The sequence below is a fragment of the Ursus maritimus genome, unplaced genomic scaffold (genome assembly GCF_017311325.1).
Source record: "Ursus maritimus isolate PB19 unplaced genomic scaffold, ASM1731132v1 scaffold_2, whole genome shotgun sequence".
Classification (NCBI taxonomy): Eukaryota; Metazoa; Chordata; class Mammalia; order Carnivora; family Ursidae; genus Ursus; species Ursus maritimus.
In genome coordinates, this window is record NW_024424452.1 from 41,246,583 (window position 1) to 41,262,501 (window position 15,919).

At 47.0% G+C, this 15,919-nt stretch overlaps 1 protein-coding gene across 1 annotated transcript; it reads right to left on the reverse strand.

Moving 5' to 3' along the window:
* Positions 1-995: 995 nt before the first annotated feature.
* CCT3 (chaperonin containing TCP1 subunit 3) lies at positions 996-15,911 on the reverse strand. The gene is made up of 14 exons (XM_008696554.2): positions 15,756-15,911; positions 13,895-13,956; positions 13,202-13,252; positions 13,041-13,103; positions 11,985-12,081; positions 8,157-8,274; positions 6,473-6,659; positions 5,487-5,636; positions 4,598-4,730; positions 4,334-4,415; positions 3,139-3,319; positions 2,077-2,322; positions 1,679-1,810; positions 996-1,334 (listed from the first exon to the last, which is right to left on the reverse strand). The coding sequence occupies exons 1-14, from the start codon at positions 15,784-15,786 to the stop codon at positions 1,230-1,232; spliced, it is 1,638 nt and encodes a 545-aa protein (XP_008694776.1). The 5' UTR covers positions 15,787-15,911; the 3' UTR covers positions 996-1,229.
* Positions 15,912-15,919: the final 8 nt, after the last annotated feature.

Sequence of the window (15,919 nt, forward strand, 5' to 3'; positions counted from 1 at the left end):
CGAGGGGGCTGAGCCGACACTGGACCCCACGTGCGAACACACCAGAGGCCTCCAGAGCCCCCTTGCGCCTCCTGCAGTGGGCGCAGCCTGCTGAGAGCCAGACCGCCCACAGGAAGCCCATCTGCCACTCACCAGCTTTGTGGCCCTTGACAGGACTTCTCTGTGCCAGACAGATGCCCCGACGTAAAACGGGGGCTGTTACTGATCTTAGAACCCTCGTGGCGACGAGTTAATGTGTCCGCCGACTAGAATGTGTTTATTACGCAGGAGGCACTGTGTGCTTTTATTCCACCTAGTATTCGACCCAACGTGACTAAGGCCTGAGGTCGGGAGGAGACAAAGGCTAACTGCATGAATCATAAGGACAAAGGCGATGTGGAGGGCCCAGGAGCCAAGAGGAAGGACACTGAAGAAATCACAGGCTAGCCCCACCTGGCCTCCAGCATCCACAGCCATTATTTTCCTCCCTTGATAAGAACAGTGTGAAATGTGATGAAACCTTCCATGTCTGCCAGCAGGGGAGGCAGAGGCCCTCCTGACACAAGCACACCACTGACAAGCCAGCAGGCCAGAGGACAGACTGCAGTCAGGAAGAAGAGCATTCCAGTAAGATAGGAGGGATTCTGGAAGTTCTAGCATACAACAGAAAAAACCCATGTTCATGTTCTTTAGGACACATGCCAGAGTCCCAGCACGTACTGGGTGTTGCTCTCTACACAACCGCCGATGGGGAACACCCATGGTCTGGACAGGTTCCTCCTGTTCCCTGGGTCGTGAATACAAAGCGGTGCTTCTACGAGCTTTAAAGTATGACCCTTTGAATTCCAAGAGTCTTTCCAACCAGTATCTACTGGGAAGTCTGAAAAATACCTTCAGGGAGGCAGATGCTTACCTCATTCCCATCTCCCTTCCTCCCCAGCAAGGTCTTCTGCCTCCTCCCTCTTTGCCAGGAGGCGGAGATATGACCCAAGGTTGAAAAACACATAACCACCGTCTCAAATGACTTAGATTTAATCATCGGAAGCAAACTAAATCAAATGGAAAGCTTACAAGAGAGAAGAATCACATGTCAGCGCCTTTCGCAAACTGAGCTGGGACAGAAAGGGGCTGGGGCCGCCCCTCAACCTGATCCCTTCCAAACAAAGACATCCGCAGTGTCCCTGGCAGTCTGGCTCAGGGATGAGGGAGCCTCTGCCGGCTCTGTGCGCTGAGGTCGCGTTGCCCACCACTCACTCCTGGCCGGCATCGGGAGCCCCGCCTTGCCGGCTCTGGTCATCACCCTTCTTTTTGTGGCCTGAGACGATGTCATCAATCCGCAGCAGGAGGACTGCCGTCTAGGGAAAAACCACAGCCCCAAAGAGGTCAGCAGAGAACGGAAGGACACTTGTTTTCTTTAAAACGGAACACCTAGCTCCTCCTACATAATTAGCATTTTATCTGAGATCTGCCCTTTCAGAGCCCCGCCTGGAAAATGCTGCTCTCCCTCAGCAAGGCATGTATCTTGCGTGGTCACCTTGCTTTTGTATGAGCTAAAGGCAAGCAGGGGGATGCATTCCTTGGGAGATCTTCCGAGAACACTCTGCCTTGTATGCCCTCCCTTCAAGATTGAGCCCAACATGCTGGTTTCTGGTTATGTGCAAAACCACAGCGCAGCCTAGGCAGGTCCCAGGCGCCTCACCTCCACCGCCGTCTTGTATGTCTGCAGCTTTACGGCCAGCGGCTCCCAAATGCCCAGTTCTTTCATGTCCACCAAGGTACCGGTCTCGCCGTTAACACCCCACGTCTCACAGTTCTCCTGGGTGTGCTTGGCCTGCAGGCGGCAGAAGCGTCAACAGTTCAAGGGAAAAACACCAGGAACAAGGAAGCGGGCGGGAACATTAGGTAATAAACCAAGAAAAGTGAAGGGCGAAAAGGCGATGACAACAGCAAACAGGTCGAGTGTTCAGAGAGAGAGGAAGGAGAGCAGACACTTGAAGGCACGAGCTGTCAGGAGAGCCGGAGGCACAGAGTGAACCATCCTCCTAGGCCAAGCAGCTCTCCCCACCCCTTCAGGAGCAAAGCTTGGGAAGAACTCACCCGAAGGGAGGTAAGCAGACGAATGGTGCTGGCCCCACAGTTCTGGATAAGGGTACGAGGAATGACCTCTAAGGCCTGGGCAACAGCCCTGTACGGCCACTGTTCCACACCCGTCATGGCCTTGGACTTTTCTGTCAAGGCGTGGGCCACAGCCATCTCAGAGGCCCCACCCCCTGGGACCAGCTGGGGGTCCAGCAGGACGTTGCGGCAGACTTGCATGGCATCCTGGAGGTTGCGTTCCACTTCCTTGGGAAAGCAGACAGACGATATGAAGCCAAAGCCTGGTGACTCAGGAACACATCAGAGACATTCAGGGGCTTTCCAACTGCCCAGTTTGGTAAACCATTAAGGAGGGCAACTCAGAAAGGTCCTTGGAACCCCTGCGGGGCGGGGCAAGGCAGAGCAGACGCCCTGTACTTTGGAGAAACACAGGCAACAACAGGTGCCCGAGAAGGCCGGGGGGTGTGAAGTCAGGCTACGCAGAGCAGGACCCCCTTCGGCCCCACCCCAACGGCGGTGCTTCAGAGGCCGTGGGGCGTAGCTACTAGCTGTGTACCTTTGAGAAAGTTACTCAACCTGAGAAAAAAAGTGCTATTTGTAACGTCAACTTAAAAAATAAGGAAGCAGTGGTTGCCGGGGAAATGGTGAGTCACTGTTCAATGGATATAATGTCTGTTCTGCAAGATGACAAGGTTCTGAAGATCTACTGCCCGAGAACTGTGAATGCGTACTGAACTGTACACTTAAAAATGGTTAAGATGGTAAATTTTGTTTTTCTTTTAACAATTAAGAAAAACATTTTTTAAATTATGGATGTATATACGTAAGTAATCCCTACATCCAAGGTGGGGCTTGACCTCATGACCTCAAGAGCAAGAGTTGCATGCTTTACCGCCTGACCCAACCAGGTGCCCCTAAAAAATTGTTTTTCACTTAAGAAAAAAGGAAAGATATTTGTGGCCACATATCAAAAATTAAACAGCTACGAATGGGCAGCAGGAGGATTTTAGGTCTTCTGGGACTCTCTCAAGAAAGGGAACCTCCTAGTTCATGCAGACTCACCGAGAGAACCTCTTTGCTGGCCCCGCGGAGAAGAATGGTACAGGCCTTGGGGTCTTTGCAGTCAGTGATGAATGTAAAGTACTCATCTCCAATTTTCTTAATTTCCAACACGCCTGCTCCCGTCCCAACATCTTCTTCTCTCAGCTCTTCCGGCCGGCTGACTATCCGGGCCCCACAGGCTCTATTGATTAGATTGGGGGGCAGGTGATTTTGGGTACTTTTACTCATCTTCCTAGTCCCTAGGGTCTGTGGCTGAGAGTAAGGCCAAAAGTGGATTGCTGGAAACACTGTTACTTTACTCGGGGGGTCTTGGCTGCCTGGCCACACAGACTCTCAACACGTATAGGTGAAGTTTCCTTAGAATAACGAGGCGTTACAAGTGCAAGTGTGTGCACCTACAGCAACCACTCCAGCCAAGTGCGGTTTTAGTCACGTGTATTTTGTGGATACCAAACGCTGGACAGATGCGTTCTCAGGCATCTGTAACGCGTACCACATAATGGTCCTTTGTAGGTGGAATTGTCCTGTGCTGCCCAATTCGAGCCCAAGGCCAGTAACAACCGTACTAAAGACAATGCAAACGTCAAGCAAGAAGGGAAGTAAAGACATTAGTGTATGTCTGACTCAATGTCACTGAACACAAAACTAACCTGTCACTTCTTCCCCACTCGTGGGCACACAGTCAACCATCTGTACCCACGTACGCTCAGAGCCCTCTCAGAGCTGGCAGAAGTATAAAACTCGAGTGGATCTGTTATGTGATACTGGGGTAGACTTACCCTTTAAAATAAAAATTAGTATTAAAAATGAATGGTATGTGAACTACAGAAACAGCGAGTGCAAACTTATGTTGCACCAACAGCAGCCGAAGATCCAATGAGAGCAACTGATGGCTGTGCTCTATTCTCAGCTAGCTGAGACACACTGTAACTGACCCTGAGGCAGGGACCAGAGATGTCTGAGCATAAGCTGATCGCTACTGGTCTGCAGCAGTATAAAACGACTCCTGCAGCAGGTGACTGCTGGACTGGAGAATTCTGAAGAGGGCACACAGCTAAACCCAGGTTATTCCCACCTGTACCGGATTTGGCTGTGTCCTAGGTTAAACCTCTTCAGGTAATGGTAACTGAATGACAGAGCTCCAAAAGGGAAACACACGGGAAGGAAGAAGCTTATTTTCACGTGGCCTACTCACCTCGCAATGCGATTATTGTCTGTCTTCCGGACTCTGCGGATTGCTGTGATGTTGGCCCGCATGAGGTAGTGCTGAGCTAAATCTGTAAACCCAAGAGCAGGTGTCAAACTGGAAGCCAGAACTCCTGGGTTCTGAACCGGTTTCATCCTCAATGCTAACCCTAAACCATCACATATTTACTATGCTGTCCCATGCCAACGGGGGAGGGGGGTCAGCCCACCCTCTTCTACTCAACAGGAGGATGGAAAGTGAATGGAGTCTTACCTGAGATGCCCTTTTCTGTGATGACCACATCGGGCTTCAGATGGATAATGTCCTCGCAGAGCTGCTGGATGTACTCTTCTTCCATCTGGAGGATTCGCGTGAAGTCTTCCTCTCTTGTGATCTCAATGTCAGTCTGTGTGGTGAAGAAAGTCACGGACTTAAAAATCCTGGACAAGTGAAGCTCTTTAGGGTCATCCCGAGTACCAGGCTCCTCTGTCTACCCAGTCCTCTCATGCACCCCAGAAAGTGTCGTTAGAGGCCTGCTAAAGCCAGGAACCCACCTCTCTGTATGGTAGTTTAGCTCCAGCGCTCCAGCTTAACGCCTTAAATGGAATTCAAAGGCGATCAGTGGAGACTGTGGCTAAGGTCCTTGACCCTCAGTGCAACGTTACCTCCAGCCTGTCAGTGTGCATAGTAATTCTGGGTCTTAATTCTTCCCACCAATAAACTACCTCTTGTTCCCAATCCCTCTGTTAATAAGCTTCAATTCCTTTATTCTATCCACAGTTAACAGAGCCTAGTGACCCTCCTCCCTCTGGAAATTCTTTGGCGTTTCCCAGCTGAATTACCTCCTACTCTATGTTCTACTCATGCGTTAGGAGAGGTGGCATGGTAGTGTGGAACTGAAGCCAACAGAGCTGGGTTTAAATCCTGATTTGGTCAATATGGTTGTGCTCCTCAATTAACCTAACTTTTCTGAGCTTTAGATCCCTCACCTGTAAACTGAAGTCAATATCAGAAACGTTAAAGGGCTCCTTTAAGCAGAGACTACATACGAAGTTCGCTGACACAAAGTAGACGACGTAATAAACATACCTTCTCTTTCCCTTGTCCCTGTTAGCAGTCAGATTCTCACACCAACTTCAAGGAAGAGGGCCAGGAACCTTACCTGGCTTTCTCCTTTCTTGTATTCCAGAGAGGAATCCAGCAGCACAATGCGAGGGTTCTTGATGTAACGCCGCATTCGTGGATGGGTCACATCTTTGTTAATCATGACTCCCCGTAGGACACACGAGTCTTCGATGATGCCCCCAGGTATCTAAGCAAAAGACCGACTTTCATCCACAACCAAGAGGAGACAGTTTCTCAACTCCCTTCCTAGACACTCAGCTTTCCCAAATGAGCATATTTCAGGTTTCTAACATAGCTTGCTTTCTTGAACGTCAAAAACAAACATGGTTGCAATCACATTTTTTCCTTCTAGGAGGCACACCAATCATGGACCAGGACCCCAATCTGAAGGTTGGAGGAGACTTAGAAATTCAGTGATTGACAAAGATTCTCTCCTACTTCTTGAAGGAGATTCCCACAGAATTTTTAGGCTTGGGGCTCCACCTACAGGCCAAAAGCTATTGATGCTACTTTTTGACCTTAAATGAGTAGAGATGGAGAGGGCTTTCTGGGGCCTATTAGTGAGACAGCGTGGCACTCCTGTTCATATCCTCACCAAGCAGAGAATGGGTATGCAAACGCACAAACATGGAGACACCAGCAAGCCTTTCTCTAGCTCCTGTAAACCTTGTGTAGGAACAGCAGTGAAAGTAACAACTATTTCAGGAATACCCCCTTGGTACCCTCTTTTTCAAGTTTTTGTTTTCTTGGAGCACCTGAGTGGCTCAGCCAGTTGAGCGTCTGCCTTCAGCTCGGGTCATGATCGCAGGTGGGATCGAGCATCGGGATCCCTGCTCAGGGGGGAGTCTGCTTCTCCCTCTGCCCCTCCCCCTGCTCACTCTCTCTCTCTCTCAAATAATAAAATCTTAAAAAAGAAAAAACTTTTTGTTTTCTAGGTAGAAATGACATAAACCTGTGTCCTCCACAAGTGAGCTGATTCATAGTGGGAAATGATCCGTCTCCACACACACTGAAAGAGCTCACCTTTTCCACCCTCGCGTACTTCTTGATGTCAATCTCCTTGCGACCGTTCTCCTCAAACTGCACAGTCCTGACGGCGTCCAGGGCGATACTGCAAGCCAGCGAGGACCACCGACTGATGGCTTTGGTGGCAACAGCGCTGCTGATGATCTTCAGCATCGCATCTCGGTTATTGGTGTCAACAGGGGCACTGCAGGAAGGGGACGGGGGCCGTGCTCAGCAGAGACCACAGGGGGCCAATAGGCAGAACTGCCCATCCCTCTGCCTTTCAACAAGATTACAACTAACCCATCCCTGGAAGGTGTCTCAAATCCCTGAGTAGTCTGTTCTCATGCCCGACAACCCTCCAGACTTAAGAGTTGACAGAAAAATAATTTGTTCTTTACCTTCCGCTTCAACCAAGTAACTTGGTTCCTTACAACTTGAGTCAAAACACATTTTGCCTTTGACACCTTATCCCATAGCCAGCAAATTCTGAGAGTTCATCCTGATAATCACCCCCAGTCTGTACTACCCTTGAACACCTGGTCCTATTCCATCCAGCACCTTATTCCATGGGGTACCACACGGTGCTGTGTTTGTGTGTCAGTCTTTCCCGGCAACAGCACACATTTGTATGGGATAAGACTATTTACAGCCATAGAAAAGAAACTGTACTAGACCTTGGACGCCATCTTCTCCACATTTTCATGGAACAGTGTAAGACACATAATATGCTATCATTACATAGTTGCTGAATTACGGATGTGAAAGAAGCAACAGCTCCACGATATCATCTGAGATATTTAGACAATTAGTGTTTGATAAGAAAAACTTTCTATTAATTCAGCTCCACAAACTTACTAAATCCTTTGGTCATCTCTACATTCCAACACAGCTTGTTTCATGAAAATAATTCAGGCAACTACCACATTCCCTAAGAGTGCTAGACAGACTTTATCACACGCTCTGTTTCTTAACCGGCATTACAACACAGAGCTCACCAAGTTACCTGAGACTTACATACCCAAAGACCCAACCGCATCAGAGTAGAACATTATAGGTTTTACTTTTTAAACAAAATTTTAAAATCAAAGACATTTTGCATTCTGCACTATCTCATGACCTAACACCCTCTGACGTTAGAGAAGTCCTGCCTTTCCACACTGCTATCCTTACCCTGTTAGTACTCGGCGGACTAACAGCAAGTTCTTTGATTCCCAGATGGGATTCAAACAGCATTTTCAGTCCCACTCCTTCTGACTTTAATGGAAAACTGCCGGCTACCACCCTCCGCAGCATTTTATTAGAGAACTGACTGCATCAGTCACAATCCTACATGATGACAGGACACTTTAGTATTAAGGCCTGAATAACTAGTCATCTAACTCTTCAACTAATTTGCCCACTGGCATCTAAACTTTGAGAAGGCAGGTCTATTTTGCTACACGTTTTCCATGGCAGCACCTAACAGGGAAATAAGCAAATAGCATGTAACCAAAAGATACTGTGAAGAACCGAACCCACGCCTTTTATCTGCTTTGTGTCCTGTGTCATGACCCTGTTCCTTCTGCTCCCTCGTCTCTCTCCACACATACGGGACATCAGAGCATAAACCCGTGGTGATACCCGTCCTGCCTTCACCACCTCAGGGCGGCCCGTCTTCCAGGCCCCCCACAGCTGACGGTGTGCCTGACCTCCTCAGTACCTGATCTTCTGAAGGGTGCTGATCATGTCGTCCAGCGCCCTGCGGTAGGCGCTGATCACCACTGTCGGGTGCACCTGCTGCTCCAGGAAGTGCTCGGCCACAGACAGCAGCTCCCCCGCTGGAAAAACGTACAAACGCCAGCATGTTTTTAAAGAGTACCGGGACTTCAAGGCAGCATCATTAAGCTTCTAAAAATACCTTATCTTTTTTCCTACAATAGATTGTCCCAAAAGCTATGCCAATTGTCTGTTAATACAACTTTCTGTAATCCGAATTGACACCTTTACAAGGCAATTCATGAAGAAAATACCCTTACCAGACATATCTTAAATGATCAAAGATTCAAAATACAGTTTTAGTCTCTTGATCTTTCAAGATCAGTATTTGTCATCAGTTTTTGAAACAAAAGGAGACAGTTTTATTTTTCGAAGACTCTAAGAGGAAACGCGCATGAAGGAAAACAGACTTGATCATCTCAACACCTAGGATGTAGTGAAACTGCTCGTACTAAAAACAAAAACACCATAAAACCTTGTACCTAGAAGCATACCCACAAAAATTTACAAAATTTACCCTCTGATTGAGAGAGATTATTTATGAGACGTCCCTTTACTAAAAAATTTGTCTTTACCTTCTAATACACACCCACAAATTAAGACATATATAGATGCACATATACACACAAGCTTGCTTTCTTAAAAAAAAAAAGTTTTAAGACAGAAACATGCTTTTGGTTAAAAGAAAAAAAAAAGCCTCTTGCACAAACTGCTTGTACTACCTGTCCACTAACACTGATTTTTAAAACGGACACACACGTCAAGGTTCCCAAGTGGACTCTGTGGCATGAGCTCAAATGTTTGAATTCAATACTTCACACCAATCCCTAAGTGACCATCATGTATGTTAAAAAATAATCAAGCACAGGGGCGCCTGGGTGGCACAGCGGTTAAGCGTCTGCCTTTGGCTCAGGGCGTGATCCCGGCGTTGTGGGATCGAGCCCCACATTAGGCTCCTCCGCTATGAGCCTGCTTCTTCCTCTCCCACTCCCCTTGCTTGTGTTCCCTCTCTCGCTGGCTGTCTCTATCTCTGTCAAATAAAATTAAAAAAAAAAAAATAATCAAGCATTTATTAAGATTTCATTTACTCATTTTTAGGGAGAACGCGAGTGCATGCGCGTGTATGCAAGCAGGAGAGGCAGAAGGGGAGGAGGGGACAAGCAGACTCTGCACTGAGTGTGCAGCCTGACGTGGGGCTCAATCCCACAACCCTGAGATCATAACCTGTCCAAGAGTCGGTACTTAACTGACTGAGCCCCCCAGGGGCCCTCAAAGATAATCAAGCACTTTAAAAGATGCTGGAATAAGTTCATTTAGAAAAGGGTATGTATGCCCTGCTAGAGAACAGTCAGGATAACTTAGAAGAAAACTGGTTCTAGGAATGGCAGTGTTTTCTTTTTCAGAGCTACCTAGACTCACGGATACTTGACCCACCTATTCTCTCCAGGAGATTTAACTAAGATTATCAGCTAGAAAATTCTGCCTGATGACTACTGCTCATCTTCAACCAAAAAACGGCAAGAAAGCACACAGAGTCTGCCCTCCCTTTCATCCTCCAAGTTTTTCTTCAAAGCACAGAACTAGCCATATCTAATTTTCACGCCTCAAAAGAATCGGGTCTGAAGAAGTGCTTAGTGGGCACATGGGTGGCTCACTTAAGTGTCCGACTGTTTCAACTCAGGTCATGATCCCAGGGCCACAGGCCAGAGCCCTGAGTATGGCTCCGAGCTCAGTGGGGAGTCTGCTTGAGATTCTGTCTCTCCCTCTGCTCACCCCCCCCACCCCCGCTCTCTCAAAAAATAACGAAGTGCTTAGTTGGTGGTGACTCCAGTATATCTCTACCCAACATAACACATTTGAAAATTAACTGAAGATGTCACTTTAAAAGTTCACTTAATAATTTTGTTGTATGGACTCTACTTTTAGGCATGTGGGCCAATATCATAAATTGGTATCCCTTAAAATAGCTCTCTTTTCCTTAACAATGTATTACTGCAATCAGATTTTAAAATACAAATGCCTTGATTATAAAAATTTCTCCACTGACTTAAAACAAATAGAGAAATAAAGGCAACGTCAAATTTTCAGAAGTGATCCTTTATGATCCTATAGGAAGTGGAAAGATCAGTTATTAAAATCTGTACGGTCAAGACTCATTGTCAAGATTCATTTGTCAAACTTAACTACTGGCTAAAATGTTATTTGTAAGCCCCAAATGCGGATCTGACCATTTTCATGGTCATTCACACATATGTGCAAAGATGAAAAATTGAGTCACCCACTGCAATGCTCTGCCTTGTTTCAGCTCTCATACTTTATGTGGTATATAGAGTTCCACATTTTCGTGCATTTGGTTGATTTCACTGTTTAAACTGGCCAAGTGTGGCACTAAAGTACAGTCCAGCTTTTGTAAGTGCAAAAAGGCTGTGATATGCCTTACAGAGAAAACACATTATATAAGCTTCATTCAAGCATGAGTTACAGTGCTACTGGCCGGGAGTTCAATGTCAATGAATCAGCAACATGTTACATAACGTGTTTTTTACTTAAAAATTTGAGAGAAAGACAGACAGTGTGTGGACTCACACGTGCAAGTAGGGGGAGGGGCAGAGCGAGGAGGAGAGAGTGAATCTCAAGCAGATTCCAAGCTCAGCATGGAGCTCCACGCTGGGCTTGATCTCAAGACCCATGAGATCATGACCTGAGCTGAAACCAAGAGTTCAACACTTAACTGACTGAGCCACCCAGGTGTCCCAAGATAGAGATTACTTTAAAAAATAAATAGGGGCACCTGGATAGCTCAGTTGGTTAAACATCTGCCTTTGGCTCAGGTCATGCTCCCATGGTCCTGGGATCCAGTCCCACGCCAGGCTCCCTGCTCAGTGGGGAGCGTGCTTCTCCCTCTCCTCCCTGCTTGTGCTCTCTCTGTCTCTCTCAAAGAAAGTCTTTAAAAAAATTAAAAATAGGGGCGCCTGGGTGGCACAGCGGTTAAGCGTCTGCCTTCGGCTCAGGGCGTGATCCCAGCGATTAAGTGTCTGCCTTCGGCTCAGGGCGTGATCCCAGCGATCTGGGATCGAGCCCCACATCAGGCTCTTCTGCTATGAGCCTGCTTCTTCCTCTCCCACTCCCCCTGCTTGTGTTCCCTCTCTCGCTGGCTGTCTCTATCTCTGTCGAATAAATAAATAAAAAAATCTTTAAAAAAAAATTAAAAATAAAACAACAACAAAAAACCTCACATAAAGTAAGGTATAGGGGCGCCTAATTCTTGGTTTCAGCTCTGTCATGATCTCAGGGTTGTGAGACTGAGCCCCATTATCAGGCTCCAGGCTCCGCGGGAACTTTGCTTGGGTTTCTCTCCCTCTGCCCCTGCCCGCTCCCCCCTCAAAGTAAATAAAATAAGTATGTATTTATGAGTTAAAGAGTATGTGTGAAGAGACTCATAGGAACCTAACCCGTATTTCCCCCAGGAGAGATGGTTTAGCGTTTGCTACTTCCGTGTTTGTGGTGACTTTCTAGAATGTAACCTACTGTGAATGACATGAACCCATTGTATTTTGTTCAACCAAATTTTTAGTTCATCCTACAGTATGATGAATGTTTTATGCTCACTTGGAGAAAATACACAGAAAATTAGTAATAAATTATTTAAATATTTGTAATTAGTGGATTGGTAATAATTTCCTTCTTAAAATAGGACACAGATGGTATTTTTGACAAAAACCTTCATGTTTCAATCCAGTTTCCCTTATCAGTGCTGCTATCCTCCTCTTACCAAGAATAATTACTGATGTGGTCCCGTCTCCAACCTCTTCATCCTGCGTGCGGCTAATTTCAATCATGGATTTGGCTGCTGGATGCTGGACTTGAATCTGCAAAGGAAAATGCAGACTGCCACAGAGTCGGCACTACTCGGAGACCTCGGAACCCACTCTGCTTGGTCCTAACTCTTGAGCCTCTTACTTCCATCTTCCCTCCCTTATCTGTTACTGTTTTACCACAGCTTGAAAGATTTTAAGTGGTCCCCAAAATATCTAAGTGAATCCTCTTTCCGAGTGCCCCCTCTTTTTAGGGGAAAATGCATATGCCAACTTAACTATTAAAGTTCCTTGAAGACAGAACAGTACTCTTTTATAGCTTATTTACTGGGAGCCCCACTGTTGTGGTTGAAATGTGTTTTCCAAAAGGACAGCTGAAGTCCTACCCTCTGGAAACTGTGAATGTGAATGTTTCTGAAACAGAGTCCTGGGGCACCTGGGCGGCTCAGTTGTTAAGCGTCTGCCTTCAGCTCAGGTCATGATCCCAGAGTCCTGGGATCGAGTCCTGCATCGGGCTCCCTATTCAGCCTGCTTCTCCCTCTCCCTCTCCCCCTGCTTGTATTCCCTCTCTCACGGTGTCTCTGTCAAATAAATAAAATCTTTAAAAAAAAGAAAACAGGGTCTTTGCAGATGTAATCAAGATCTGCAAAGTAGATCATACAAGAAATTACGACAGACCCTACATCCAACCACTGTTGTCCTTATAATAAGAGACACAACAGGACAATGACACATAACAACCGAGAAGGAGACTGAGTCCATAAGCCAAGGAATGTCGAGGACTGTGGTCAACCATCAGATGCTAGAAGCAACAAAGAAAGATTCTTTCCAAAAGCCTTCAGAAGGAGTAGGGCCCTGCTCACACCTTGATTTCAGACTTCTAGCCTCCAGTCTAAGAGAGAATAAATTTCTGTTGTTTAAAGCCACAGCAGTCCTCAGGAACTAACAATCATGTATATATAACTTTACGGGTCCTTTATAAAATCGTTAGAAGGCAAAATGAAAAGTCATACCTCTCGAAGAATGGCGTTGCCATCGTTGGTCATCACAATGCCTCCCATTGGGTCCAAAAGCATCTAGGACAAAAGTAAAAGTTATACCTAAGTTATACCCATTCCAGATAACAGAAAAGGAAAAATCTGTAGTCGAACAGTTCAGTAAGAGATAGGCCTACCTTCATCATGGACTTGGGTCCCAAACATGTGCGGATAATATCTGCAATGGTCTATCAGAAAGAAAAGATAAGACATGTAACCACCAATCAGAAGACTGTGTGCATGTGTGTTAGAAGCATGTTAGATACAGGACACCGCGTGTCCAGATGCTGTTGTTTCTCCCCCTCAGGAATGATTTCAGGGTGGATGTAGAAGGACTTTTTCACAGGAAAAGAGGGGACATGGCTTCCAGAGCTACAGGTTCCCGTAACTCTGATAACTGCAAGTCCATGTATCAGTATTCCTTTCCATGACAGTGGCCTACACACCGTGCTAAATCAGCGGTGGGGCTGTTTCATTCTTTCATCCAAAAAACATTCACTGAATACGCAGCCAGGATCTACAATGGGCCCTAGGAATACAAATGGGAATATGGTCCTTCCCCTCAAGTAACTCATGTAGTATGGGAGGCAAACACAAATAGACTACGGAATAATATACATTAACAGAATTATGCACAACTAAATATAAGAAGACTATTAGGCCTAAGTCATTGTGGGAGGGCATCCTTCTACCTACCACCATCAGAGAAATGTCCTGAAAGCAGGTAAGTCAAACTTTTCCTCTGCCTAATTGCAAACGAATACAAAAATACTAGGAAAGGCAGCTGGAGGCAAACTAATAAACTTGAAACTACTTAAAAGATAGGCTACCTTGGCGGCATTGATGTTTCCAGACTGAACTTTTCTTCCAGATTCACGCTTTGTGTTCTGGCCTAAAATAGATAAAACAAAATGCAATAGACCAGGATTTGCCCATTGTATAGAAACTATTTATTCCCTGACCTTTGAAAATAAAAACACACACAGGTTTTACAGATATAACAAAGATCAAACCTCATCGAACTGTACACTCTACGCATAGGTTATTATACGTCAACATACCTTAAAAATTTGTTAAAAACAAAAAAAGCATATGTACTTATAGCTACTTCTTTATGTCAACCCCTGGCATACAAACAATTCCTAACACTTCAACTTTGGAACCCTGGTCATCACTTTCCCACTACCAAATATTCACGAATTTACAGCCAGGATTCATAACCTGAGGCCCGCGAATGGGCCTTAGTGGAATGGTGAACTCCTGGAGATTATATGAGAAAATGGGGAGATACTGCGTTCTTGTCTGGGAAAGGATCTACAGCTACCAGACTCTCAAGGGGCTGGTGACCTAAAAAAAAGCATCAATCACTGCTTCATGTAATAAAGGAGTTTGGGGGTTCCTATTTTCCCACTTGAGTAGGGGGAATCATACTGACAGTCCCCGCGTAATTACTGACAGTGCCCCATGGTGTGCTGTACAATGAGACTACCCCTCAGAGTGGCTCAGTTTGCAAGATACAGTCACTCCATGCTTGGATATGAGAATGCCTCAGTAACCCCTCTACCAGCAGTCACAGCTGAGCACGTATTTTAATGGGGAGCCCACTGGGTTCCAGCCACTAGTGCCAGGGATGAATGCAGACCTGAAAAAGGCTTCACAATGCACCACTCATCCCCCAGCCCTCCCAATGGAAACAAGCCAGTGGCTCTAACCAAGCCAACATAACGCTGATTTCCCTCCTCTCTCCAAATTACACATTCCCTACAATTTAAATCAGTAGAATTTTCAACCAGTCCCATCAAATCTACACACTCGCAACCCTCAGAATTTAGACTTGTTTCAGGGAGCGGTAACTAAAATCCTGCATGGACTGTTCTGGTAGATTCATCAGAAGGAACAGGTCTTTTCCCCAGTTAAGTGAATTTTTTTCCTGAAAACAGTTACTTCCCAGATACAGGGAAAACGGATAAAGTCGCGTTATTGCGTTTCATATTCAGAAAATAGTAAGGGAGGACCAAGAGCTTGCAGATGGGGTACAGAAGTTACCCGAAGAATAGGAACGCCCCAAGGGAAGACAATGGAGGCGGTCCTCCTTAGAGAGAAATTAAGGAAAACTCAGTAGGAAAGATAGCGCAGAAGACACCGCGGGATGAATTACATACAAGCCGGACCCCTCGAACGGCGGTTGCTGAAAGGAGACCCTGGGGAGCTGTCACTGAGAAGTGACCACGGGTACCACTCGCTGTCCACAGACCCCCTTTCCGGCAGCTTACTCACTGGTCACTTAATCCCCCCGATCCCACGAGGAAAGACAACATTAAGCCCCCAATAAGGACGGGAGGCTCGAGCCAGGCGATCCGGCGGGGCCACAAGGCCACGGAGCCATGGGCCACGGCGGTGAGGCCAGGCCGGACCACAACCCATTCTCCAGCCCCACACCGAAAACCACGCGAGCAGGGGTGCGGCGGCGCGGGGAGCGCCGAATGCCCGCAGACCAGCGGCTCTGCCAGGGGCAGGGAGATAGGGAACGGGCTCAGGGTACAGAAAGGAGCGGGAGAGCTGGCTTCCGAAACGAACGACGACGGGAAGGGTGTGCGGCCGGACCAGGGTGGGACCAGCCAGGGCCACACGGCAAAGTGTGGAGGGAAGGGGCGAAAAGGGGGTCCCTGCCCCGGCTTCCCCCCAACTCACTGAGCACGAGCACCGGACGATGGCCCATCATGGCGGCGCGATGCAGAGCCGGGTACCCAGAGCTGGGGCAACCGGCAGAACCTTCTGGAGAGAGAGAACCAGAGAGAAGCCCAGAAAACGCTGCCTCCTCAGGGCTTACACCTAAACCCGCTACCCTCCGGGTC

Coding starts and splice junctions, on each gene's coding strand:
- CCT3 (XM_008696554.2), bottom strand. CDS start 15,786: ATGATGGGCCATCGTCCGGTGCTCGTGCTCA. Junction 13,104..13,201: donor GACCCAAGTCCATGATGAAG/GTAGGCCTATCT, acceptor CTTTTGTCCTAG/ATGCTTTTGGACCCAATGGG. Junction 3,320..4,333: donor GACAATAATCGCATTGCGAG/GTGAGTAGGCCA, acceptor TCTAATCAATAG/AGCCTGTGGGGCCCGGATAG.